Raw genomic sequence first — 25,082 nt, 5'->3', positions numbered from 1 at the left:
CAAGGCATAGGGCGCCAGTTGGGTATTATGAATTAAACTCAATCTAGAGAAGAAAGGAAAGAGAAGAGGAGCACTCGAGCAGTGGCTCGATCTATATACAGCTATTGTGGAGTGAATTCTCTTTAGCGAGCGCACTTGATATCGTAACAAGTGGAGTTGGCGAGCTTCCTTGGTGACGGGCAATTCGATTTCGAATGAGGGTTGTTTGTGAAAGAGCTTCAGTTGGGTTGGAAGGGGTCTGGGAGACCCAAGGGTTGGTGTTGGCAGTAGAGGGTCTAGAGGGAGTTGGAGTCCGTAACCTCACGTCAAGCTTTGAAAGCACTGCTTGCGGGTCGAAAGGCACTAAGCCAGCCGCAGAACCCGGACTGGGCGTTTTGGGCTGTCATGGATTCCAGATATGCTGCTCTAAAGGCGAGAAAGAACTCGACCTTGGTAATGTGGTTGATATGAGCCTTAATGAAGGTCTCAATCTGCCGACCATATGCCCGCTTCAACACACTAAAGCACCCGACATCAAGTGGCTGAGTTAAATGAGACAAGTGGGGAGGTAGTCCAAGAGTTATAATGTTGTGTGCCTTGCAGTACTCTTGGAACTCGGCCGATTCATGACTCTCGTGCCCGTCTAACACCAGCATTCGATATGGACCCCTTGCACGAACAGCAGTATGTTTGTCGAAGTGTTTCAACCATTTTAGACCCGTCTCATTGTTTGTCCATCCATTGCTTGTCGGTTTAACAACCCAGTTGTGTGGAAGGCCGCCGTCTGTATACCAATTTGCAAGATGATTCTTGCCTTTAACTACCAAAAATGGAGGAATACTCCAGCCGTCACTGTTGATACAAGCAATCGCTGTAGCCCATTCCCGATTCCCTGGCTGAACTGCCTTACCTCTGCCAAGTCGATCTGCACGGGTAACAACCATTGCAGGGCAAATCACACCCATCATAAACCCAGTTTCGTCAAAGTTATAGAAGTCGCAGTCCAAAACACCATATTTTGCCCTCATATTTTCCACTAGTCGAAACCACGCGCCAATTAGTTCAGGATCTTCGCACAAGGCCCTTTGGAAGTCGTAAACGCGATTAAAACGCGTCTTTAATTCTGGACATCGTTGTACAAATCGGTGGGCCCAGAGCTTCCCGACGCGCCTCCCTCCACGCGATTCGAGTATAAAATTTGCCATATCTTCTACACCAGCAAGCCGGGGTGCAAATCCTCTTGAATCCATATCAAGTATATTCCGAATAACCACCTCCTCTTCTAGTATAGTTAATTTCATCATTGCAGGCCGGCGTTCGTAGACAGTAGTTCGGCCATTCATTCTGTCGCAGAGTGTAAAATGAGGTACTTTATAGAGCTTAGCAGCCTTCCGACGACTTAGATTTTTTGATGTTCGGATAGCCTCAATAGCTAGAATGATTTTTGCTTCTTGGGTAATCACTGACATAATAAAAGGTGGAAAAAACGCGTTGTGAAGTTAGAGGGTAGGAAATTCGGGAAAAGTGTCCGAGGTACTGATATGTCCGACGTACTGATAAACCACGTTATTCATGATTATCACATGATGTTAGAATCACGTGGCCTAAGTAATTATCTAGTATAGTAGAAAAGGAAACCAAATATATATTAATCTATCTAAATACTTCTTAAAGTATTAATTTAGCTATAAATTCCTCTTCTAGATCCTCTTCTTCTTCCTTTATAAAATCCCAACTCTTTAAACAAGCTATTACTCTAAAAAAGTCTTTAGAAAGCCTATTTCTAATCTTTGAAATAATAAGGCTACCTATACTAAAAAAGCTCTCTATAGGAGCACTAGTAGCAGGGATTTGTAAATAGCGCCTAGCTATAGTAGCTAGAATTGGAAATCGAGATTGATTTATTTTCCAATAGTCGAAAGGATTAATCTATATAATATTAGTAAGTTAATTATTAAAGAGGGTTAATAGCTTACCTTATAATGAGAAATAGGTTCTTGGAAATAGATAGAAGTTTCTGTTTCAAAGTCATCTTCTATAACGTGCATGTATAACGAAAGTGCCAAACAAGCGAAAGTGCCAAAATATCGCGACTACCCCATAAGAATTGCGATAAATCCACCACAACAATATAAATTAATTAAAACTACTCAGAGTCCTCTTCGTCAGACCAGTCTATTACAATCTGACAAGTGCGCGCATTGTGTCCAGTCTCACCACACTTGCCACAGCGATGTGCATGGGTTTCTTCCCTTGGCTTCCGACCACTACTTGCCCTTATTTCTTGCTCTACTTGCTGCACAACGTCCCTCTCGTCCTGTAGCTCCTGTGCTACCTGTTGACTAAGTGATCCTCCTTGCTGTAGTCGTGTTTTTTTTAGCTCTCCGGCGCTTGCTTAGCACTTCATTTGCCTGTCGCAGGTTTTGGTTCTCTGCTTTTAACAATGCTAATTGATGCATTATTTGCGATGCACCCTTTGTAAACTGGTCAACAGCTGCATAGATTGAGGTTGGAGAGCTATTTTGATGATGCGCAATTCAGTTTTTAATGAAAGTAGACTGTGATACAGCTTCAGTTGGGTTATTGGTGTCTAAGAAACCCATGGTTGAGCGGTGTTTGGGCGAGAGGTTGGAGGTGTTGGCGTCTTAAACCTAAGGTCAAGTGTAGATATTACACTCTCAGGGCTAAATGGAAGAAGCCCAGCACCTCAGAACCCTCCCTGAATATTGCTTTCTGTCATTGCAATGTTAAATGCAGCGTGGAAGGCAGGAAAGAAGTCATCCTTAGTAATGTGGATAATATGAGCCCGCATCATATCTTCAATTTGCCGACCGTAAGCTCTCTTTAATGGGCCAAAACAGCCAACATCAAGTGGTTGGAGTATATGGGAAGAGTGAGCAGGCATACAAAGCGTAATAATGTTGTGTTCTTTGCAGTACTCCTCAAACTTGTCTGAGTGGTGGCTCTCATGACCATCAAGGACTAACAAGCGATAACCACCAACACTCCTGTCATACTGACATTCGTTGCACTCAGTTTGCTATCAAACTCAAGAGCAAACTTAGAAATCTCCTCCTCAAACCTACAAGTCACCATACATATCTTGGCTTATCACACCAACAACAGAAGCAATACTACTCAACAATTGCTGCAAACTCTTCTACTACATCTGTTTATGCTACATACATCACAGCATATCATTTGGACACTCATTGAACAAGTTATTAAGAAAATCTCCTCCTTAAGGGGGTGGGCCAATACTACCACATGGCATATCTCTACCAACTAGAGGCCTAGGAACATGAACGATAGCTCTAGAAGCTTCTACAACCCTCTATGATTCATTACACGTCATCGCTCCTTAGTTACCCACAAGATTGGTTAAGTTATGACATAATTTATCTATAGGTACTCTGACCTTGGACCTCCTTTTCACTTCCTATAGGCTAGGAACCCAAGAGATGGTTCTATGGGATTCTCTTACGTTCACTACATGATTAGCAAGCTAGTTGTGGGTCGCACTTGATTTCTAATACATTTACCAAGCCTGGTTAGTCATGGAAAGTCATGGAAAATGAGAGAACTACACTCCTTTGGCATAAATAGGATTGCCCTTTCCTTAAGAAAGGGCAAGCAGGCAATACAGTAAATCGACTATCACATACTTCCACGTCTTTTACAAGCTTCCAAGCATTCATCTTGTTACTCCTTGTTTCTGAAAAGTCAGTGAGGTGTTAACCTCTGACTTACCCCTGAGTTCCCAGACTCAACATTTGTTGCAACTTGTCTGAACCACTTCACTACATCACACACCTGATTGCTGCGTTGTGGAATAGTCTAAGCTACAACCCTTTGGCTCTGTTTCCTAAGACAGTGTGTTGTCTTAGTAAAATCATCCCTTCCTTGGGTGGCTAGATTCTCACATCTGGTGCACCCACCATTACAACTCCGGGGCTTTGTGTGCTTCTCAAAATGCTGAATCCAATCCAACCTCTCTCGTTTGTAGTCCAGCCATTTGCAGTAACAGCGATTACCCAATCTGCTGGAAATCCGCTATTCTCATACCAAGATGCAAGGTGGTTTTTACCTGCCACAATGACAAATGGCGGCACTGCCCAACCTTGAGAACTAACGCCTTGGATTACTGTAACCCATTCCCGATTGCCAGGCTGCACCTTTTTTGCCTTTGCCCGCCCATCTGAGCTCGTTACTACCGTTGCGCTTGAGATGACGCCCATCATAAACCCAGTCTCATCAAAGTTGTAGATATCTGCATTGTTGATGCCATACTTTAGAATTGTGTTCCATACAAGCTCAAACCAGCCACGAATGACTTCTGGATCTTCGCACTTAGCCCTCTGGTAGTCGTATTTTCGCTGGAAGCGTGTCCGGAGCTCTACATGGCGCTTAACAAAGTTTGAAGCCCAACGTGACCCGACGTGTGGCGCGTCGCGTGTTGCAAGTAGTCGATTTGCCATATCTTCAACAATAGACAACTGAGGAGGGAACCCTTTAGCAGCTAAGTCAAGTATATACTGAACAAGAACTGATTCCTCTAGGTTACTTAATTTCTGTAAGTTGGCTTGGATATCGCGTCGTGAAGGTATGCCTTGTAAACGGTGACGTAGCTTGCGGTGGTCTACGGAATAGATCCTAGCTGCAACTCGAAGGCGCAAATTTGGGTCGCTTTGCATAGCTTGGATAGCTAGCACTAATTTGCTTTCATCATTTTTATGGCGCATGTTTTGTTGTGGAGGAATTTAACATTTAGTTGGGGGGGTTGGTCACCACATGATTTTGGCACTTTCGCTTGTTTGGCACTTTCGTTATACATGCACGTTAGTTTGAGAATATAATGATCTTTCAAAGTCATCTAATAGATTATCTTCTTCATTCTCTTGTTGCTGTTGTTGTTGTTGTTGTAGTTGTTGTTGTGTTAGAGGTAATTCGTTATTAAATTCCTCTCTTAATACTCTATTAACATATTAGTATAACGTACATGTATAACGAACCGGCCAATCCATTTTACACCTTAAATCACGAATTTCATAACTTAATATCTCAACAACCCTTTAATAATAAGTTATAAAAATATGTACTTAGCCTTTTATAAGCATTTAAAGTACTCTATTTGATTTTTAAAGCAATTAGTATTGTAGTTATTAAGATATTGAGTTTTAGCCCCCACTTTTGACCTAATTCTTAGTATCTTAATAACTACAATACTAATTGCTTTAAAAATCAAATAGAGTACTTTAAATGCTTATAAAAGGCTAAGTACATATTTTTATAACTTATTATTAAAGGGTTGTTGAGATATTAAGTTATGAAATTCGTGATTTAAGGTGTAAAATGGATTGGCCGGTTCGCTTGTTTGGCCGGTTCGTTATACATGTACGTTATAATTTAAAAATATAATATATAAATATACCTTTGATATACTTCTTCTACAGCTTCTATAGCTTTATACTCATCTTGTTGTGTATAATGTAGCTTACTTAGCCCTATTTTCTTTAAACGAGGGTCTAGTAGTAAAGCTATAAATAAAGGTTTATTCTTCTCTTCATAATGATTAGGAGAGTAGTATTTCCTTAATTTAGCAGTACCTTTCTTAATAGCAATAACTATTTTAGAGCCCTATATTAATATTAGTATAGAGTTAGATATAAAAGGGATATAAGACTTACTGTTGCTATTTTATCTTCTATAGAAGATAAATTTTGAAATTGTATAGCTAAAAGAATCCTACCTTCTTGATTAGAAGAATAAGCTTGTGTTGGAGACATATTAGTTCCTTGTAATTTTTTAGTTGCTTTAATAAAGACTTCAAATATTTCTTTATAAGTCTCTAAAACTAAAGGCATTTGACCAGCTTGCTAAAGGAGCTCAAATAATGGCCCATTCATTTACACTCCTTAAAGCTGAAGTCAAGGCTACAGCAGGCAAATGCGCTCAAAAAGCGAAGGGCAAACAAGCGAAGGAAGCGTATTCAATTAGGTGGAAGCTTGACAATTGAGGAAGGTGATGAGCTCGTACGGAGTACTCAAACTCAGGAGGAGGGTGGTGAACACAGGGTCAGCGCAGGAAAGGGAAACCACGACGATGTGGCACATGTAATCAAGTTGGACATAATGCTCGTACGTGCAAAGAGGTATTAGATTCAATTACTGTAGATAGCTAGAGTGTTTTAAAGGGTTGTTGTTATAATATACCTACGAAGTTGTATTTTGGTGGTTATTTTGCACGGTTCGACCGGGTGCACGGTTCGATTGGGAAATACGTTATATGCTTTATAAATAATCATGATTATGATTACGACTAACGTACATGTATAGCGAAAGCGCCAAACAAGCGAAAGCGCCAAAATTATCTACCCTCACGACAAACATTGCGATAAATCTACCACAACATTAGAAATCAATTGAAACTACTCGGAGTCCTCTTCCTCAGAGGTGTCTATTACAATCTGACACGTGCGCGCATTGTGCCCAGTCTCACCACACTTGCCACAGCGACGGGCACGGGTTTCTTCCCTTGGCTTCCGACCACGGCTTGCCCTTATTTCCTGCTCTACCTGCTGCACAACATCCCTCTCATCCTGTAGCTCTTGCGCCCCTTGTTGACTAAGTGATCCTCCTTGCTGTAGTCGTGTTTTCCTAGCTCTCCGGCGCTTGCTTAGTACTTCATTTGCCTGTCGTAGGTTTTGGTTCTCTCCCTTTAGCAGTGCTAATTGATGCATTATTTGCGATGCACCCTTTGTAAACTGGTCAACAGCTGCATAGATTGAGGTTGGAGAGCTATTTTGATGGCGTGAAATCCGAGTTTTAATAAATGTAGACTGTGACATAGCTTCAATTGGGTTGTTTGGTGTCTGAGAAACCCAAGGTTGAGCAGTACCTGGGCGGGAGCTTGGAGGCGTTGGTGTCCTTAACTTAAGATCAAGTGTAGATATCACTCTCTCAGGGTCAAATGGAAGAAGCCCTGCCCCTCGGAACCCGCCTCGAATGTTACTTTCCGTCATTGTAGTGTTAAATGCAGCGTGGAAGGCAGGAAAGAAGTCATCCTTTGTAATATGAGAAATATGAGCCTGCATCATATCTTCAATTTGCCGACCATAGGCCTGCTTTAACGGGCCGAAACAGCCAACATCAAGTGGCTGGAGTAGATGAGAAGAGTGAGCAGGCATACAAAGCGTAATAATGTTGTGTTCCTTGCAGTACTCCTCAAACTCATCTGAGTGGTGGCTCTCATGACCATCAAGGACTAACAAGCGATAACCACCAACACTCCGGGCCTTTGTATGCTTCTCAAAGTGCTGAATCCAATCCATGCCTCTCTCGTTTGTAGTCCAGCCATTTTCAGTAACAGAAATCACCCAATCGCTTGAAAATCCACTATTCTCATACCAAGATGTAAGGTGGTTTTTGCCTGCAACAATGATAAATGGTGGTACTGCCCAACCTTGAGAACTAACGCCTTGGATTACTGTAACCCATTCCCGATTACCAGGCTGTACCTTCTTTGCTTTTGCCCGCCCGTCTGAGCTTGTTACAACCATAGCAGTTGAGATAACGCCCATCATAAACCCAGTCTCATCAAAGTTGTAGATATCTGCTTCATCGATACCATATTTCGCAATTGTGTTACGCACAAGCTCAAACCAGCCATTAATAACTTCTGGATCTTCGCACTTAGCCCTCTGGTAGTCGTATTTGCGCTGAAAGCGTGTCTGGAGCTCTACACGCCGCTTAACAAAGTTTGAAGCCCAACGCGACCCAACGCGTGACGCGTCGCGTGTTGCAAGTAGTCGACTTGCCATATCTTCAACAACAGACAGCCGAGGAGAAAACCCTTTGGCAGCTAGGTCGAGTATATACTGAACAAGGACGGACTCCTCTAGGTTAGTTAATTTCCGTGAGTTGGCTTGGATATCGCGTCGTGAAGGTACACCCTCTAGACGACGACCTAGCTTGCGGTGGTCCACAGAATAGATCCTAGCAGCAACTCGAAGGCGTAACTTTGGGTCGCTTTGCATAGCCTGGATAGCTAGCACTAATTGGCTTTCATCGTTTTTATGGGGCATGTTTTGTTGTTGAGGAATTTAACATTTAGTTGGGGGGTTTGGTCACCGCATCATTTTGGCGCTTTCGCTTGTTTGGCGCTTTCGCTATACATGTACGTTACAGAATCATGATTATAATTGATTTTCTAACCAAAATTTGGATGGCGTCGACGCTTCCAAGGCGCCAGTGCCACTCGCAATCTTAGAGAGATGCATCTGATTAATGCCATGCATATAGTGGCAGCATTATGTTCCACTGAGTGGTGACTGAGGGGTCACGACGTCCGTCATGGCATACTCAACATCTCTGGTATATCAATATTCGTGTATTAGTATTATCTACCTATCCTACATCCCCAACGATCAGAAAGCACACGCCCATGAACCACGTCAAAAGGTGAAGAGTACAGACAAAGGAAACCGATAAGTCATCGTGGCATCGGTCTGCTACTCATCATCATCAATCATAGCCAGCCGTATAAATTGTACAAAGAAAAGAAAAACAAACAGCTTTTCGTCGCACAGTGAACAACATGTCAAGTCTCGGAAACCAAGGAAAACCTGCCGCACGCCTGCACGGAAGACCGCTCTAGGGCCACCAGTTCATCGTCTTGTAACTCTCAATCATCTCCTCCAGCTCCTTCTTCCCCAGCGTCGGCCGCAAGTACGTGAACCCAGCGAGGCTCTCGAACCTCGACCCATCCAGATACAGGTCCTCATCCTTCACCTGCTCCTTCTCCAGGTACGGCCCGAGGGGACCAGGCCGCGTGATGCCAGCGTCACTGAGGAGGTCCGCCCAGGGGCCCATGACATGCTCGTTGATGTCCTCCAGCACATGGTCCATGTTCATGCGCGCGAACGTGCTGAGCAGCGACCCCACGAAGCCGGTCTTGATGTGGTAGATCTCCGTGATGTGCGTCGCCAGCTGGCCCTGGTTGGTGTTGGTGTGGTCGACGACGTTGAAGGTGGGGACAGCGCCCATCGTGCTGGCGTCCCAGCCGGCCTTGCCCTTGACTTGCCATTCGCAGGCTGTCCAGAGCGCGCGCGCGACGTCGTCGACGTGCACGGTGTTGACTTTGAGGTCTTTCGTCCAGAGCCATTTCAGCTCCTCCCCGAGGTGCTTGTAGACGCGTGCGAGCACGAGACCTTTGGACACGAATTTTGAGTCGTATTTTCCGTATGTGAACGCGAGGCGCATAATTATAAGGTTGAGCCTGTAGGTTAAGATGTTAGCTTCTTGTCGGCAGTAAACGTAGCAGCATTCGTCAACATAATGGGGGGCCATAACTAACCCTTCGATCTTGGCCAACTCCTCCTCAGCCTGCAACTTGTACTGCGCATGCTTTATCGCTGGCTTCAGATTGTCCGTCTCCTTCCTCGGCGTCGAATCCGACTTGTAGACAAGGCCAGAGCTGAGTTCCACAAACGCCTTCACCCCCCTCTTCGCAGCCTCCTTCCCTATCGACTGCGCCAGCGTCACCACGCGCAGCTTGTAAATCTCATCATCCTGCGAGTACCTCGTCTCACCCGCGCAATTGAAGACGTAGTCAAACTCCTTCCCATCCGCGCGATCGAATATCCTCGGGAGCGATTCTAGCAGCGCAGGTTAGCAACGCCGATCTCCCAAACAACGGGAAGGGGAGGTTTCGCTCACGAGCTTGGCACGCGTCCGCCTGGACGAACTTGCTCTGCGCACACGCCTCGCTGAACTCGGGCGCCAGCCACGCCAGCTGAGGGAGCACCTTGTCGACGAGCCGCACGTCGGATGCCAGGTTGTTCTCGTGGATGTAGAGGGCTAGGAAGCGGCCGATGTAGCCCATCCCGCCGACTATCAGCACACTTGGTTTCTCGGCCATCTTGGGTGGTTGGGGGGGATTGAAGAGCCCGCGCGCGCTGCTGAAATCGAATATATAGGGATCTGTGGTTTTTTGCCTCCTGCTCCGCAGTCGGGTAGAGATATCGCGAGGCAGCTAAAAGTGTTGAGCGGCGCTGGATTCGAAACGCACTATTAGTGGTTAAAGGACAGACTATGTATGGGCAAGGAGAGACGAAATAATAGATAAAGACCTCACTCCGGAGAGGAGGAACGGATAGGTAGAGCAAGGATATGGGACGAGTCAGGGCAGCGCACAGTTAATATTATTCAGGGCAATAGGGGTGCAGCCTTGAGAAACACATCAGTCAGTTCAGTTCGCATCGAGTGATGAGTGAGCAAGACAGGTGGCCAAAATCGATCGACTTGCAGGGGCAGACAGCATCATAGCGGAGTCAGCCCATGCAAGAGTAATATGATACACAGAGAGTATATTACCTAGCTGTCTTGAAATTTGAGCTTTACATTTCCGAGAGGATTACACAGGACACACAGAGGGACAGGGGGAGCAGGCTTACACAAACGGGCTTCTATATTGTAAAAATCCCTTCGAAAGCCCCTCAATTGTACAACAAGCAAACAGTTTTTATGAGGGTTTGAGGTACAGAGTTGTACATCATACAATACATAGGTGCCACATAGCGGCGGTGCCGTGGGACATGGAACTGTCCTTCTGTACTCCTTCCTGCCTGTAAAATACAAGTCTTTGTGCTGCGGAATGATCTTCTGGAAGATTACCACTTCCACTATTGGGTTTATGGTGGAGTCTCTTGCGGGTTATGGGGAAGACCTTGCGATTGGAAACCCTCAAATTAATCCCCGGCTCTCAACACAAAAGAACACATAGCGGCTGATACAGACAGGGGCCGCACCGAGTTTACAGGCGTAATTTTGAGGGCTACAGATTGTTTTTCATATCAAAAAATTGTTTGCCCTTGAGGACATGTCTATAGTATGGTGGAGAACACTGGAGCGGACGTTGGTCGGTGCAACAAAGTTTTACTCAGGGTATCAATCACTGTTACACCTTCCCTCCCTCCTCCCTTCCTTTCCTTCCAGAAGGCTGCTCCTGCCCCCTTCCCCCTCCCGCTCTCTCCCCTCCAAACCCATCTTCGTGTTTGCCCCCTGCTCCCCCCCTGGCATGCGGCCGCCAGCACGACCCTACGACGGTGCTAACACCACCGGCGCGAACACGGCCAGCTGAAAAAAAGAAAAGAAAACCCCCCCCCTGGAATTGGGTAATGGTAATGGTAAACTAACGGCAAGTCAGGTACGCCATCGTGGCACGGCGGGGCGCACAAGCCCGCCACGGACACACCACACGCACACCAACGCGCGAATATTTCGTCCCAACATTCGACACCCTTTTTCGGGGTCTGCTTGCTGCAATATCAGGGAACGCACTGAAGTTGGAGGTTGGAGGTTGATCCCGTCATAGTGGAGCTTGAAGGCAAGTACGGAGTACAATAGGTCGGCAAGCCGTCTCCAGCACGGGTCCCATCTCCGATAGACCGAAAGCTTTGTTACCAGAGGCGGCCAGCAAGCAATCGACTCAAGGCCATGGAGGCCGACTGGCTGACTGACTTGCGGCTCTCTCCTATATCCGACAGACCCGATACTGGGGGCTGGTAACTCAGACCCCAGGGCACAGACACGGGACCTGAGCAAAAGGAAATCTGACGCCTAGTCGCCACCTCATCCCCCGAATCCCTGCGCGAAACACGCAAGCCTCATCACAGCCGTCGTGCCCGGGGACGCGGGCGGACCCAGGAGATAGGGATGCGCATCCATCCGAGCTGGTGTGGTCTGGCATCCCTCTCCGACCGCGAGGGATGCTGGCAGCATCCATGACCATTCCCGGACCGGCGCCGCGGAGCCCACATCATCTCCCCATACATAGTAGTAATGCCTGCGTCGCTGTCTGTCCCCAGCGAGAATTTCCGCATTCGAACAACAGCCCTTCTCCTTCGTAGTGTAGCCGTACCTGCCAAGGCCGGTGGGGAGGTGCCAGACTTTTTTTATACCTTGTTACTCGCGCCTCGCGTCCCTGAATTCATTCTCATCCTGGTGTCTGCAGTAACATGGTGCTGATGCAAGTCATAACCGCACCCCCTGAAGACACCGCGATGAAATGGGCGGATGGATTGGCCGCAGGCAGTGTTGTCGAAATTGCACTTTCATATAGAGTACAGTAGTGTCCACGTAGAGTAAACCCCAATCCTTAGGTGTAGCCAGGTTTGTGAGTATGCCTGTCCTTATCAAATATATATTTTTGATAGAAGATATCCCTGGATAAACCCTAAAACGCGGAGGAATGTGGCCAGTTTGACATATCTCAATCCCAAAAGGCAGTGAGAGATTTTCTGCTCCGCAGGCCACAGACCGGGCATCTTTCCTTATTCCCTTTGGATGCAATGCACTATGCGTCTCACTGCTTCAAGGATATAGGCACCTGCATCTGACAGAGCCGCCAAGTTGCAGAAAAAAACGCCAGAAAACGCCACAGTATGTGCAAGCACAAGACAAACTTCCCACCATGGACCGAGAACAGGGAATGTCGGCACTCCTGGATGTGTCAAATCGCCCGACAGGGGGATTCATGGAGAGCAGCAGGTCCTTCCGTCGGCGGGATAGGACCGAGTTTGGCGGAACGGGTTCGGGCAGGGTGACACTAGACAAATTCTCAATCCTGCAAAAGGTGAGGAATTGCCATACTATAGACACGTGCATGCTTGAAATATGTGCCCCATATTAACCCCAAAGACTCTCCTTCTCTTTTGGAATGTGGGAAGTCGAACATGTGCTCAACGTCTCGCAGGTTGATCTAAAAACGGAAGGATAACAGTGTCTGTGTCTGTAGCACCTTACAGCATTCCTATCCTGGAATTTGTATGGGTATTGCAAACTAAACATCCTGGTCTCAACATCATTTTATGGTCTCTGTATTCTGGTTTCTTTGGTTCTATTGTTGCCGCAAAACATCCTGAACGCACCGTCCTGGCCCATCTAAAATATACACAATGTAGGTAAATGAGCTCACCTCACATCAAGAGTCGGAAGCCGATTTCTAGAACGATCCCGAATCCCTCCCTCGATGTGCCGTGTGTCCCAAATGCCGTAACTCCAGAGTCAAATGCAAGCCCACCGCCCCCCCCCCCAAAAAAAACCCCCACACCCCATTTCCGTTTCTCATATGCAAGCTCAAAACGATATATCCTCTGCGAAAAGTAACTGATAAACTATGTGAAAACGAATCGCATTTTCTAGAATTCCCAGTTGTCGTCCTCAACAGACTTGATGGCCCAGTTGAACTTCTCGCGAAGTGTCTTCGAGAAGAACTTCTCAATAGGCACGTCGAACTTCTTGGCGAATACAACAGTAAGGCGGGGATCAATATAATTCTGAGGTGTGTTAGCAAGCGGTCCAACGGCATCCACACAGCTAAACTTACGATCTTGGAGGTGCCGAGTGCAACCTCCTTGTTGCCTTCTCGATCCTCGGCCTGGAGATTCATGGTAGTGATCCTCTGATCAATCTTCTCAACCGCAGCTTGTAACTTTTCCACGGATGGAGTTCTTCCTTCGGCTTCCACTTTCTTGGTCTTGTTCTCCTTCTTGAGTTTCTTAGCCAAGTCTTCCGCGGCTCCCAGGCGCTCAGTAAGCTCCTTGGCCTTCATCTCCTTCTCGCACTCAGCAACGAGCTTCTCATTATCCTTTTCAAACTTCTTCGTGATCTTCGTACGCTGTTCCTCCACCAGAAACGCCTGGTGCTCTTCAATCCACTCCTGAGTCAAATCGTCGTCCAGTTCAAACCACTCAGCACCCTTCTTCTTCTTCTGCTTTGGATCAAGATCGAGAATCATCTGCTTCGTGCGCCATTTTTGGTACTTCAGACCCTTGATTCTGTCTGTGAGCTTGCCCATCTGGGCCTCATGGCCTGCGCCAACGGTACGTTTATGATTACAAAGGATTGCAACCTTCCGATTGCAGTCGTTATAGAGCTTGATCTTCTCGTGCAGACTGGTGTTTGTGGCCTCCAGCTCCTGCAGAAGCGTCGACATGGTGTATGAAGCATTGTAAGTACGGAACACCTTCGCAGTGAGTCCAGGCATATAGTTGGCCAAATGCTTGTTGAGCTGACCAGTCTGTATAGCAGTTAGTATTGACCACAATACAGAAACGAGGACTGCTTACGTTCAGACGATCGAAGATGTCATCACCCTCAGTCTTTGGGGACTTCTTGAAGATCTTAAGATTTCGGAAGACTTGAGGGTCAACAGTCACCTCGTCGTAAAAGCGAATACTGTCTTTTCCCAGGAAGTCAAAGATGACCGTGTTCGGGGGTTTCAAGGTAACGTGTTCGAACTTCAAGGAACAGCATCCGACTGTTTCTGCCTCGTTCTCGGAGTCCTTTTCGTTTCCAGCACGTAGCGCGAACTTATCAATCAGATACACGGCAGTTGCCCGCTGTCGGTCGGCCATGAGCTCAGACTTCAGGGCCTTCTGGTAGTCTTTGCGGATGCGGTCAATGTGCTTCTTCAACTCCCGGGCCTTCTCGAACTTTTTGAAGTCGCTCTGCCCCTTTACAGTACTGTTTGCGGCAAGCATAACATACTTGTATGCGCCGTTGATATTTTCCTGCCACATGGCAAGCCACGTCGCTTTGTTGTCATGCTTGATCTCCTTCCATTTGTGTCCTGGAGGCGGAGTTGGCACAGTGGCATTCGGGCCAATATTTATTGTGATTTGTTCAGGCATGACGCGCTTCTTCACCTTACCAGTCTTTGGGTGCTCGCCACGGCCACGGAAGAGCGAGGGAGGTTCGACACGGAAGTTGCCGACTCTTTCTTTCCGTCCATCCCAAGTACAGTACAGATATGGTGCCTCGAGCTCGTCTTTGGCAGCCTTATCAGCCTTCTTTTCAGCGGGTGATCGCGCCTTTTTTTCTTCGCTCTTGCCCTGGTAGTACTCGAAGATTCTGCTGAAGTCAAGTTTAGAGAACTCTTTGATAGCAACTTTATTACCATCTTTATCCTTTGCCCCTCCATTCTTGGCTAAGATTTCAGTGAAGTCGTTGAAGAAATTCTTTTGGAAGGTCGGGTTTTCGACATTGAGCGTGGAGTTCAGCATGGCCCCAAAGAACCCTGCCACTTCCTCTACTTCAACGTGCAGGCTGATAGGCGTGCCATTATACACGAGCTTGACGCTCTTGGGAAGAGGTTCGTAATCTGGGGGGAAAACAACACCGTTGTGCTCAAGAGTCTCCCACTTAATGCTGTCATCATCCTTATTCGGGGCATCCCACCAGCGGTACTCTTCATCTTCCTCTGCCTCTGCCTCCGCCTCTTCACTCTCTTCCTTTTTAGCGGCCTTTCCTTTGGCAGGCTTCTTCACGGGCGCCTTCACAGCCGTCTTCACTGGCGCCTTTCCATTGGCCTTCTTAGCTGCAATCTTCTTGGTGATAGGGACATCATCGTCAGATTCTTCCTTCTTCGCCCCGTTGGCTTTCTTTGCACGCGACTTCGATATAGGCTCATCCTCAGAATCCGATTCCTTTATGACTGGCTTTTTTCCTTTGGACTCTTTTGCTCGGATGCTCTTTGCCTCCTTCTCGGCCTTCTTTTCGATGTGGACTTTCTCTTTGGCTAATTTCTTCTCCTCCTGCTCGAAATCCGAACCGTCGATGCTTGGGGGCAGTTTCCCACCCGACTTCCTCCTCGCTATTGGCGCGTCATCGCTGTCCGACTCATCCTTCTTGGCCTTGGAAGCCGAGGTTCGTTGTCGTTTAGCCTAGTTATCATATCAGAAGCTGTGAATTCGAAGTGACTCGAGTGAGCTATCACTCAGGGCGGAGCAAAATACCAGCGGCTTGTTGTCTTCCTCGCTAGAGCTCGCGGCGTCATTGTAGTGAACTGGCTTCCCAGTGCTGACTCGGGCCTTGCGCTTGCCGTTTAGAGCTGGAATATCGACATCCATTTCATCCGTAACGGGTCCATTCCGTATGGAGACGCCAGCAGGCGCATAGTCTCCATTTGTAGATTTCTCCATTTCGTTGTCGATATTCTTGGATACTTTGGCTCGTGAGGCTGTGAGAACACTGGGGTCAGTATGTGAAGAAGAGACCCGGATGGTCATGGAATAGGTAAAGAAGAGAAGAGTAGAGGAGTAAGGGCTATATTGCCACCTGGCTGGCTGGACCAATTCCGGGAGTAGCGACGGGGTATTTTCGAAGGTGGCACAACGGCCCAGCCGCTCTCGAAATGTAGTTTGAACTGCCACAAATAAACAGAATCAACTCACCAGATCCATTCGTCCTCCTTGCCAGAGGCGCACTGTCGGGTGAAGACGATTTCATGTTGTGCAGCGCTTGATTGAAGTGAAGTATAGATAATGTTCGGCCCCGAAACCGAAATAAGAGCTAACTCGAGGTCAACACTTGGAAGTATGACGTGGAATAATAAACATGAAGTGAAAGAACGGGCCGTTTGAGCGCGTAGAATAGATTGAAAGCTTGTGGCTATCCTGATTGCCTGAATGAGAGATTGTACAAATCGAATTGAAAGGATGTAAAAGGCGTGTTTTCCTGCCAGTAACTGAGTGAGACTCGATACTTGCAGAAAACCAGCTCTGGACGCCTGCCTGAGGGTCGGGTGCCGAGCCTGCTTATGTAATCGAAATCTAAGCTTTGCCGATGAGGCCGTATTGACTTCCGAACACTACACCACGCAATTCCCTCAATTGATCGCTAGTCACGCCCTTGGTCAATTGAACATTGATCGAATAATATTGTAGAGGATTTCATTTGGTGCCCAAGATGCTTTCCAGAGCTGCCCGTCCCGCCGTCCGCGCCGGCGCTGCGGCGTCCACACAGTACGGTTTCTCCTTACACCAATTTTACTCCATTATCGACCGGCTTCATCACGATTCATCGTTTTGCGATCCCTATATACTATCTAGGCTAACAATTCACCTCTAACAGCTCCGTTGCTCCAAATGCCGCCACCTTCGCGACTCTTCGTGAGATTGAGGACCGTCTCAAGTCCATCCGCAACATCGAGAAGATCACCAACACCATGAAGATTGTTGCCTCGACCAAGCTGAACAGAGCGACACGCGCTATGCAAGATTCCCGAGCATACGGACAGACCTCGAACACTGTCTTCAAGGAGGCTGAGACCAAGGTTGCCGAGGAGGGCGACAAGAAGACTCTGATTGTCATTGCCAGCTCCGACAAAGGTCTTTGCGGTGGAATCCACTCCGGACTGGGCAAGCACACCCGTCGCATGCTCGCCGCCAACCCCAATGCCGACCTCGTCGTTATCGGCGAGAAGGCCAAGGCGCAGATGGCTCGCTCCAACTCCAGCAACATCAAGATCAACTTCACTGGTATCGGAAAGGCCATCCCGACCTTCGCCGACGCTTCTTTGATCGCTGATCAAATCGCCGCTCTCCCAGACAAGTACGACAGCGTCCAGATCGTCTACAACAAGTTCGTCAACGCCCAGTCGTACGAGGCTACCGTTCTCGATGCCTACTCCGTTGAGACCATCCTCAGCTCGGCCAACTTCGCCGCCTTCGAGATTGATGACGCTGAGCTGCCCAACCTCCAGGAGTACGCCCTCACCAACTCCCTCTACTGGGCTCTTGCTGAGGGACACGCTTGCGAGCAATCTGCCCGTCGCAATGCTATGGACGTACGTACCCCCGGAACCTCTATTCATCCCACTACTTCTAGGCCGCAAACTAACTCTCTTCCAGAACGCTTCCAAGAACGCTGGCGACATGATCACCAAGTACCAGATTCTCTTCAACCGCACCCGTCAAGCCGTTATTACCAACGAGCTGGTTGAGATTATCACTGGTGCCGCCGCTTCGGAAGAGTAAGGGGATTGTGCATAGAATCTCTTTTGTTATTACTTAGATCTGCAGATGGACGGAAACCCTAGCTGTAACTCGCACCCTCAATGTACCAAAGTCTCTCTCATCTATGATGTTCTTTCTTCGTTTTGTGCATAGACAATGTTAGATGTTGTGCTATCTATTGCAATAATTTTCTCCACCACGGAACAAACCGGACTCCAGATGCTATATCCAAGAAACCGACATGTGAGGCTCTGTCGTAATTCACAATGGGACTTCACTCTTTCTAGACGTAGACTGTTTTAGTGATAAGGAAGCCATTATTCATTTCCCTAATAGTTCACATAGCCGGCTATAAAATTCCCAAAGCAAGCCCATGGATGATGCCCAAAACTCCTAGCCACCTGTGCTCATCAAATTTAATAGCCTCCCTTCCACGATATGTCCCAGCAACAGCATCGATAGCGACCTCCAAAATATAACTCCAGCCATTCCTTTGGGTATCCGTTTCGCAACAATGTCTCGAAAATAAAAAAATCGCTCCCACGATTGGCATCATAGGCATCAGTCATTAGTCCTCAACGCGCATGTTCTCCTGCAAACTCAGAAGATCATCCCAGCGCGGTGCTGCACTTTAAGCAGCAAAGTTTTTCCGTTGAGATCTTCTTGTTAACCAGGTCTATGATGCGTATTTTGTTTCCGTCGTCTACAACCTTCCCGGTGAGGCGCTTTCTATAGGCCGCGTCTTTATAGCTCAAATCTTGAGGTAGTTTGTCTACCGAGAGACGCTTCGCACTCCTTTTTTTATTTTTATTTTTCTCGGGCTCCGTGGGGAGAGCGTCATGCGCTTTTGTCAGTGCATCGTTGACAATACACTCCTCGTGCATCCAAATATCGCACTCTTTGTTCGAGCAGGCTACCAGGATGACGTCTGGGTTGTAGTATTTCTTGCAGATGCAGTGCTTTCGGAGACCCTGTTCCGAATTCAAAGTTAGATAGGCATATTCTTGTCTCTACTTTCAGGGGTACATACCGAAAGGTTTCCGGTGATTGCATTAAAGGTCTGTCTCCAGTATAAACTTTCTTGAATCTTGTCATCGTATTCTTCGAGCCATTGAGCGACTGGGGCGTGCCCCGCCAGGCTAGTAACATCCTCGATATCAAGGTGATTACTGGCGATCAGCTCGTGCTTCCCGTGATACCAGCGCCGGAGAGACATGGGCTTCTCTCCACCCACATGCGCATTAACCAGTTGATCTGGCCAATACATCCATGCTACGAGCGCATACACGTGGCGTGGATCTTTCGCCCGTATCTCCAGTATATGCGCGACATAGAACTTCCTCTCATCGTCATCGCCATCAAGCTCGAGACCCGGAGGGCGAACGTATACGAAGTCGTTCTTTCGGTAGTCCACATTCTCAACTAAATAGCGGATAAAGTCAGCGCATTCCCACGGGATGACCATATAGGATCTACTCACTGGTACATTTCGTGTAATTTTGCATCCCCAGCCAAGGACCCGGCGTGCTCGGCTCGACGATATACCTTAAATTCAAAGCCTCCTTGCTCTGGCCCTTCCCATGGAAATTGGACTCGTGTTTCTGCGCCTCGTTCCAAAGCTTCCGGATTCGCTGGCTGCTGTTCGCAATTGGCTTTTTGGGGTATGTTATTGTCCATACAACCTCCTGTTTTTCAATATTGTCCTCCAGATCGGAGTCCTCGTCGAGGTTGGAGGAGTCCATTGCAGGGTCCGGATGCTTATGGTAGTTCGGTGGCATGACGGTTTCAATTCGAATTCATCGATTCATCAGAGGAGAGGTTTTGTGCTCTGTTGAATGGAACTGGCTGGTGAAGACTGAAAGTCTCCATGCATCAGTAAACGTCCTCGAGGTGTTTTTGGAGGGGAGACGTACAGTGGATGGATGGGTGAACAAAGCCCACCTTCAGACGGTGGCTATGCCGTTTTCGCCAGAATTTAGACAATGCCCCGAGAATCGCCCAATTGAGGGAACTCCACGATGAGGTAGGAAGCTTGGTCCTCTCTCCTGAACAAAGACGTTGGCTGGGCGCGATTGGTTGCGAGGTCAAGTGAGGAGCGCCCTTGCTCTCCTCGATGGCTTATCTTATCGCACGGACAGGTACACTGCTCCAGGCTTTTCCTGTGTTCCCACTTGTGAAATGATAAACAGTTCTGAGATGAGATACTCGCGCTCACGGCAGCTAACTTGTTTTTCTTACAGACGAGAATTGGTAGACATGAGATTTGTTGGAGGTATGCTTCAAGGAAAGAGGAGGGGTATGGTCACAAATAATAAATAACAATAAATTAAATTCATTTTGATTTTAATAATCACTAAAATCAAATTAGCAAGAATCTAATAGTTAACGTATTTCACAATCGAGTCGGACACTGAATTTCTCACCCTAATCAAGAAATTTGGAAGATAATAACTCAACAACAACTTAGTAGTATATTTTAAAAGTGTGTAATTCAGCTTTATCTATACACATAAATTCATTTACATGCAGTTTTAGAGCAATTAGAACCATAGATATTGAGATATAACGGCCTAGTGTAAATTTTAGCGCCTACATCAGCGCTTACACTTAATATCTCAAGAATTAATGCTAGATTATTCCTAGATAATTAGGTAGGAATTCAACGAAGTATAAAAAGCTAGAAACATACCTTTACTATATATTATTAAGCAGTTGTTGAGTTATTACCTTGCAAATTTATTGATTTTGGGTGAGAAATTAATTCAGTGTCCGACCGCTTGCGTGTCCGACTCGCTTTGTGAAATACGTTATTCGTTGCCGTCCTACTCGAGTACGACGTAACTAACAAAATAAAATTATAAAATATTAGTTGTAACTTATTACCTTCGCGGTTGTCACTGTCATCATCAGATAAATCAATCATTTCAGCAAGCTCACAAAATTAAATATGCAGTCTCACACCAATCTAAAAGAAATAGTTATATTAAACACCTCTTATGACTCTAAAATATAAACAAACGCCTTCGTCCCACACTTGGACATATAATTTTTACCCTCCAAATATAGACATTCTGCCATGTTTAATAAATATCAGGATATAGCAATTGCGAAATGGTATCACAAAAAACAATCATAGAGAGCAAACACATCTAGACCTGATCTTCCGGTCTCATCTGACCAACCTGCACCATCTCACGACCGTTGTCATTGACATCCATGGAGGCTCGACTAGTATCATTAGTCGTCACCTCGGCGATGCTCACACCATCGCTCTTCTTACTAAGGTTGCTTCTGACGCCCAGGGTTCGCTTGAAACTCATAGTCCTGGCCCGAGTCATGGAAAAGAAGCCTTGTCTCAAGCTCAACTTCCCGAACCTGCTCTGGCGCTCGTCTTCACTTCTGTCCTCGAAGCCACGCTCGAAGATATGATAATGGCGCTTAACCCACTTCCAGGCTTCGACGCCAATCACAAACACAAAGACGGCGCCAAATGAGAGCGCCCATTCCCATCCGATGCCCTTGTGCTTGAAGACGTTGGTATTCAAGCCAGGGATGTAGACGGCTGGGAACACAGATATGGCTCCAATAACGACGGCCCAGAACAGGAACTTGTTCTCATACACGTCCTTGAAGAAGGGGAATCTACTCTCAGAGCTTGGGTCGAGACGGAACATGCTGCGACGGATAGACTTGAATTCCCAAGCGGCGATTAGAATAAGCCAGGTTAATTCGGCGAAGACAGCGGCACGGGCGCGGAATACTGCGTCGCAGGATGAGCTGTAGGATCGGTTGCAGTCGTGTCCTAGGTTCCCATCATTCACGCCGTAGATGATGATCACGAAAGTCATGAGAGTGCACACACCCATCAAGAGACCGTAAACCATCATATCAACCATGATCTGGACAGTGAAGACACCTCTCTTGTTATCATGAGGTGGGCGACGCATAATTTCAGTGCTAGCCTTCTCTCTACCAAGACCGAATGCCGGGAATGACGATGTAAGCATATTAATCCAGAGAATCTGGAGTGGCGAGAGTGGGAAGACGGAGAAGCCGTTCTTGTCTTGGAAACCAAGGCCGGCGATGAGAAGAATAACTTCGCCAACGTTAGAAGTCAGCAGATGAAGGACGAATTTCTGAATATTGTCGAACATGCGGCGACCTTGGCTAATTGCGGAGACAATGGAGTTGAACTTATCATCTGTGAGGACAATTTTAGCAGCGCTTTTCGCAACATCGGATCCAGCGAGACCCATGGCAATTCCAACGTCAGCCTTGCTCAAAGATGGAGCATCATTGACGCCGTCACCAGTCATGGCCATGTACAGTCCACGGCGGCGGAGTGCTTCGATCATGCGAGTCTTGGTGCTGGGAGCGCAACGCGCGATGACAAGTGGAAGCTCCGGCATTGCATCGATCTCTTCATTAGTCATGCCGTCGAAATCAGTGGCTTTCTTAACAATCGAAGCAGCAACCTCTGGCGACAAGACAGACATATTGTGGGGAATGATTCCGATTTCTTTGGCGATTGCGCTGGCCGTCGCAGGGTGATCACCAGTCAACATGTGGACCTTGATGCCGGCCTCAGCACATTGTTGGACGGCGTCTTTGGACTCATCACGTGGGGGGTCGTAGATACCAACGAGCCCAAGGAGTGTAAGGTCTTGCTCGACTTCGCCCCTGAGCTCGTCATCTGCACCTTTGTTGCCCTTGTGTTGTTGTGCTACGCTATCGGCGTGTTTTTTGTAATCACCGTTCCATGTGCGCGTTGCGACAGCTAGTACGCGCTGTCCTTGGTTTGCGAAGACATCCATCTGCTTGAGAACCTTCTCTTTGATGTCTTCTGTCAGAGGCTCCTGGTTTTCACCAGAGCCTATGGTAGTGCAGAGGTCCAAGACACGCTCGACAGCGCCCTTGGTAAAAACAAGGCTATTCTCTGCCCCTGAGTTGTAGACAACTGACATTCGCTTGATGGTGCTGTCGAATGGGAATTCGGCAACTTGCTTGAAGCCTTGGCGCATCCAGGACTTCTTGCCCATTTGGAATCTCCAGGCAAGTACTTGGAGAGCAATTTCAGTAGGTTCGCCCGTAGTCTGCCATATCTCCTCGTTAGAGCCTTCGGGCTTCTCTTTCATGACCGTTGCCAAGTTGCATAGCGCGACCGTTTGTAGAAATTGTTCAAGAGCAGGATTCATCTCCGCGGCCTCTTCTTCTGCGTTTTTGTTTTCGCCATTCATTTGGTCTTTGATTGCTTTCTCAGCTGGTACATCAAATGTTAGAGCAGCAGCGGAGCGCTGCTGGTCATAGTCGACACGTTTCGCTTCTGGTTGTGCCTCTTCGATGCCCTGCACAGAAATATTCTGAGTAACGACACCTTGCGTAGGGTCATTCGGATCCATTGAGCGCTGAACCGTGTAAACTCCTGTCTTCCACAGCCAGGCTTTCTTCACGATCATAGCTCCCTGAGTTAATGTTCCTGTCTTGTCGGAGCAAATATTGGTGATTCCGCCAAGGGCCTCAAGGGCCGAAAGATCGCGGACAACGACATTAGCCTTTCTCATGACCGTCATTCCAACAACCATGGTAATAGTAAGAACACTAGATTAATTAGCCTTATATCCATGTAGAGGGAGGTAATACGTACGCTATCAGAGATTCCGGAATAATGGCAATACCGGTAGAAATGGCGTAAATGGCAACCTCGTTTGTCACGTTGAACTTGTTGACAGCGAACACGATTATGGCCAGGAAAATGGCACAACCAAACAAAAGGTAAGCCAGCTTGGATAGTTTTCGCTGAAGTGGGGTCCCAACTGTGAGGCCGAGAAACCATCCAATTCCATCATATGTTCGTCGAGTTAATCCCTTGATCGGTTGAGCCTTACCATATTTCTTTGCACTCATTGAACGGCCAGGCTTGCGAGTTTTCTTATTTGTAGCACTTGCAATTCTTCCGACTTCAGTTAACATACCGGTGAAGACAATAATACCACGCCCGCGGCCCTTTATAACAGTAGTCGTCGAGTATGCGATGTTCAGGCGATCGCCAATGCCTACCTCTTCTTCTCTGGTAGCCAGCGTCTCTGTGCCAGGGATGGTAATGTTATTCTCGACCGTCTTCTCAACCGGTTCTGCCTCGCCTGTTAACGATTTCTCGTCGCAGTTGAGATTCATTGCTTCGAAGAGTCGTAAGTCAGCTGGAACAGTGTCACCGGTTTTCAAGACTACAATGTCTCCTGGAAGGCATTCGGCACTAATTATGATATGTTAGTAACTCTCGGTGAGAACAATGACTGCTGCAAGAACGCCGCCTTCAATATAATCCCCAACGCCAAAGCTGAGAGCCATAGCAAAGACAAGCACCTGTTTGGAGCATTAGAATAGAGCTTACCTCGGGATGACGTCTATTTTGCCATCTCGCAGCACGGCGGCACTGGGTGATGACAGTGCCCGCAACGAGTCCATCTTTTTTTCTGCCTTCAACTCCTGGACAAATCCGATTGTGACATTGAGAACAATGACTGCTGCAAGAACGCCGCCTTCAATATAATCCCCAACACCAAAGCTGAGAGCCATAGCAAAGACAAGCACCTGTTTGGAGCATTAGAGATTGTCATACTTTCGGGGCCTTTTAGGTGGAACATACCAATATCATTGCATTGCTGATTTGTTTCACCAACAGGGTACTCCAGTTAGGACCTTCCCCACCTTCCAACTCATTTGGAGGGTATTCATTTTTGAGTTCAGCCACCCTCCTAGCACTCAAGCCGGTTTCAATATTTGTTCCCAGCTGACTGGCAACATCATGGACAGATAGTAAGAAAGGGTGAGGATCAAGAACCTGCTTGCTGGTATTCTTCTTTGGAGCCATCTAGGCGAGGCATAGGCTTACAATGTGGGATTTCAACTTTTGCTAGTATGACGAAAGGAAACAGAAATGAGGGGGATAGCCCAGACCTTATGACTATCTCGCAATTGGGAATATCCGTAGAGTCCAAGCATACAAAGGTTACCAAGAGATGCATCTGACGCCATTGGGGACTTGCGAGTAAATAATATTCTTGGCTCATTCAAGGGTTGATCGAATTAAATGGCCCCATTGGAGCCATTGGAGCATGAAAACCCCAAAGGTGGTACCTAGACACGCCCGAGGAGGTATGAGTACGTTGTATTCTTGGTACACTATAGAAATGACGACGTAATCAGACGCCGTGTCTGCTACACATTTAGGCTCGGCGGAGGGGGTTTTCTTGGGGATATCTTGGCGGCGGAGGGGCGGAGTGGACGCTAACCGCGGCGGAAACAG

General features: G+C 47.2%; 5 protein-coding genes across 5 annotated transcripts; 1 reads left to right on the top strand and 4 right to left on the bottom strand.

The window, feature by feature from the left end:
* Positions 1 to 8,347: 8,347 nt before the first annotated feature.
* VC83_07030 (uncharacterized protein) lies at positions 8,348 to 10,300 on the bottom strand. Its single transcript, XM_024470610.1, has 3 exons — positions 9,696 to 10,300; positions 9,334 to 9,634; positions 8,348 to 9,255 (listed from the first exon to the last, which is right to left on the bottom strand). Exons 1-3 carry the CDS (start codon positions 9,895 to 9,897, stop codon positions 8,631 to 8,633), a joined length of 1,128 nt encoding a protein of 375 aa, XP_024322161.1. The 5' UTR covers positions 9,898 to 10,300; the 3' UTR covers positions 8,348 to 8,630.
* A 2,787-nt stretch (positions 10,301 to 13,087) lies between these two features.
* Positions 13,088 to 16,513, bottom strand: TOP1 (DNA topoisomerase 1). Its single transcript, XM_024470609.1, has 5 exons — positions 16,214 to 16,513; positions 15,776 to 15,999; positions 14,108 to 15,703; positions 13,366 to 14,058; positions 13,088 to 13,315 (listed from the first exon to the last, which is right to left on the bottom strand). The coding sequence occupies exons 1-5, from the start codon at positions 16,266 to 16,268 to the stop codon at positions 13,178 to 13,180; spliced, it is 2,706 nt and encodes a 901-aa protein (XP_024322059.1). The 5' UTR covers positions 16,269 to 16,513; the 3' UTR covers positions 13,088 to 13,177.
* A 124-nt stretch (positions 16,514 to 16,637) lies between these two features.
* Positions 16,638 to 18,104, top strand: ATP3 (atp3 gamma subunit of the F1 sector of mitochondrial F1F0 ATP synthase). The gene is made up of 3 exons (XM_024470608.1): positions 16,638 to 16,783; positions 16,893 to 17,607; positions 17,672 to 18,104. The coding sequence occupies exons 1-3, from the start codon at positions 16,728 to 16,730 to the stop codon at positions 17,795 to 17,797; spliced, it is 897 nt and encodes a 298-aa protein (XP_024322038.1). The 5' UTR covers positions 16,638 to 16,727; the 3' UTR covers positions 17,798 to 18,104.
* Positions 18,091 to 19,858, bottom strand: VC83_07027 (uncharacterized protein). Its single transcript, XM_024470607.1, has 4 exons — positions 19,690 to 19,858; positions 19,257 to 19,631; positions 18,807 to 19,198; positions 18,091 to 18,747 (listed from the first exon to the last, which is right to left on the bottom strand). The coding sequence occupies exons 2-4, from the start codon at positions 19,552 to 19,554 to the stop codon at positions 18,385 to 18,387; spliced, it is 1,053 nt and encodes a 350-aa protein (XP_024322129.1). The 5' UTR covers positions 19,555 to 19,631; positions 19,690 to 19,858; the 3' UTR covers positions 18,091 to 18,384.
* Positions 19,859 to 20,764: 906 nt separating this feature from the next.
* On the bottom strand, positions 20,765 to 24,982 carry ENA1_3 (Na+ ATPase). The gene is made up of 4 exons (XM_024470606.1): positions 24,423 to 24,982; positions 24,168 to 24,367; positions 23,421 to 24,029; positions 20,765 to 23,374 (listed from the first exon to the last, which is right to left on the bottom strand). Exons 1-4 carry the CDS (start codon positions 24,645 to 24,647, stop codon positions 20,926 to 20,928), a joined length of 3,483 nt encoding a protein of 1,160 aa, XP_024322118.1. The 5' UTR covers positions 24,648 to 24,982; the 3' UTR covers positions 20,765 to 20,925.
* Positions 24,983 to 25,082: the final 100 nt, after the last annotated feature.

The sequence above is a fragment of the Pseudogymnoascus destructans genome, assembly GCF_001641265.1.
Source record: "Pseudogymnoascus destructans isolate 20631-21 unplaced genomic scaffold scaffold_17, whole genome shotgun sequence".
Classification (NCBI taxonomy): domain Eukaryota; kingdom Fungi; phylum Ascomycota; class Leotiomycetes; order Thelebolales; family Thelebolaceae; genus Pseudogymnoascus; species Pseudogymnoascus destructans.
The sequence above is the reverse complement of the archived record's forward strand: the minus strand, read 5'-3'. Positions and strand labels throughout refer to the sequence as shown.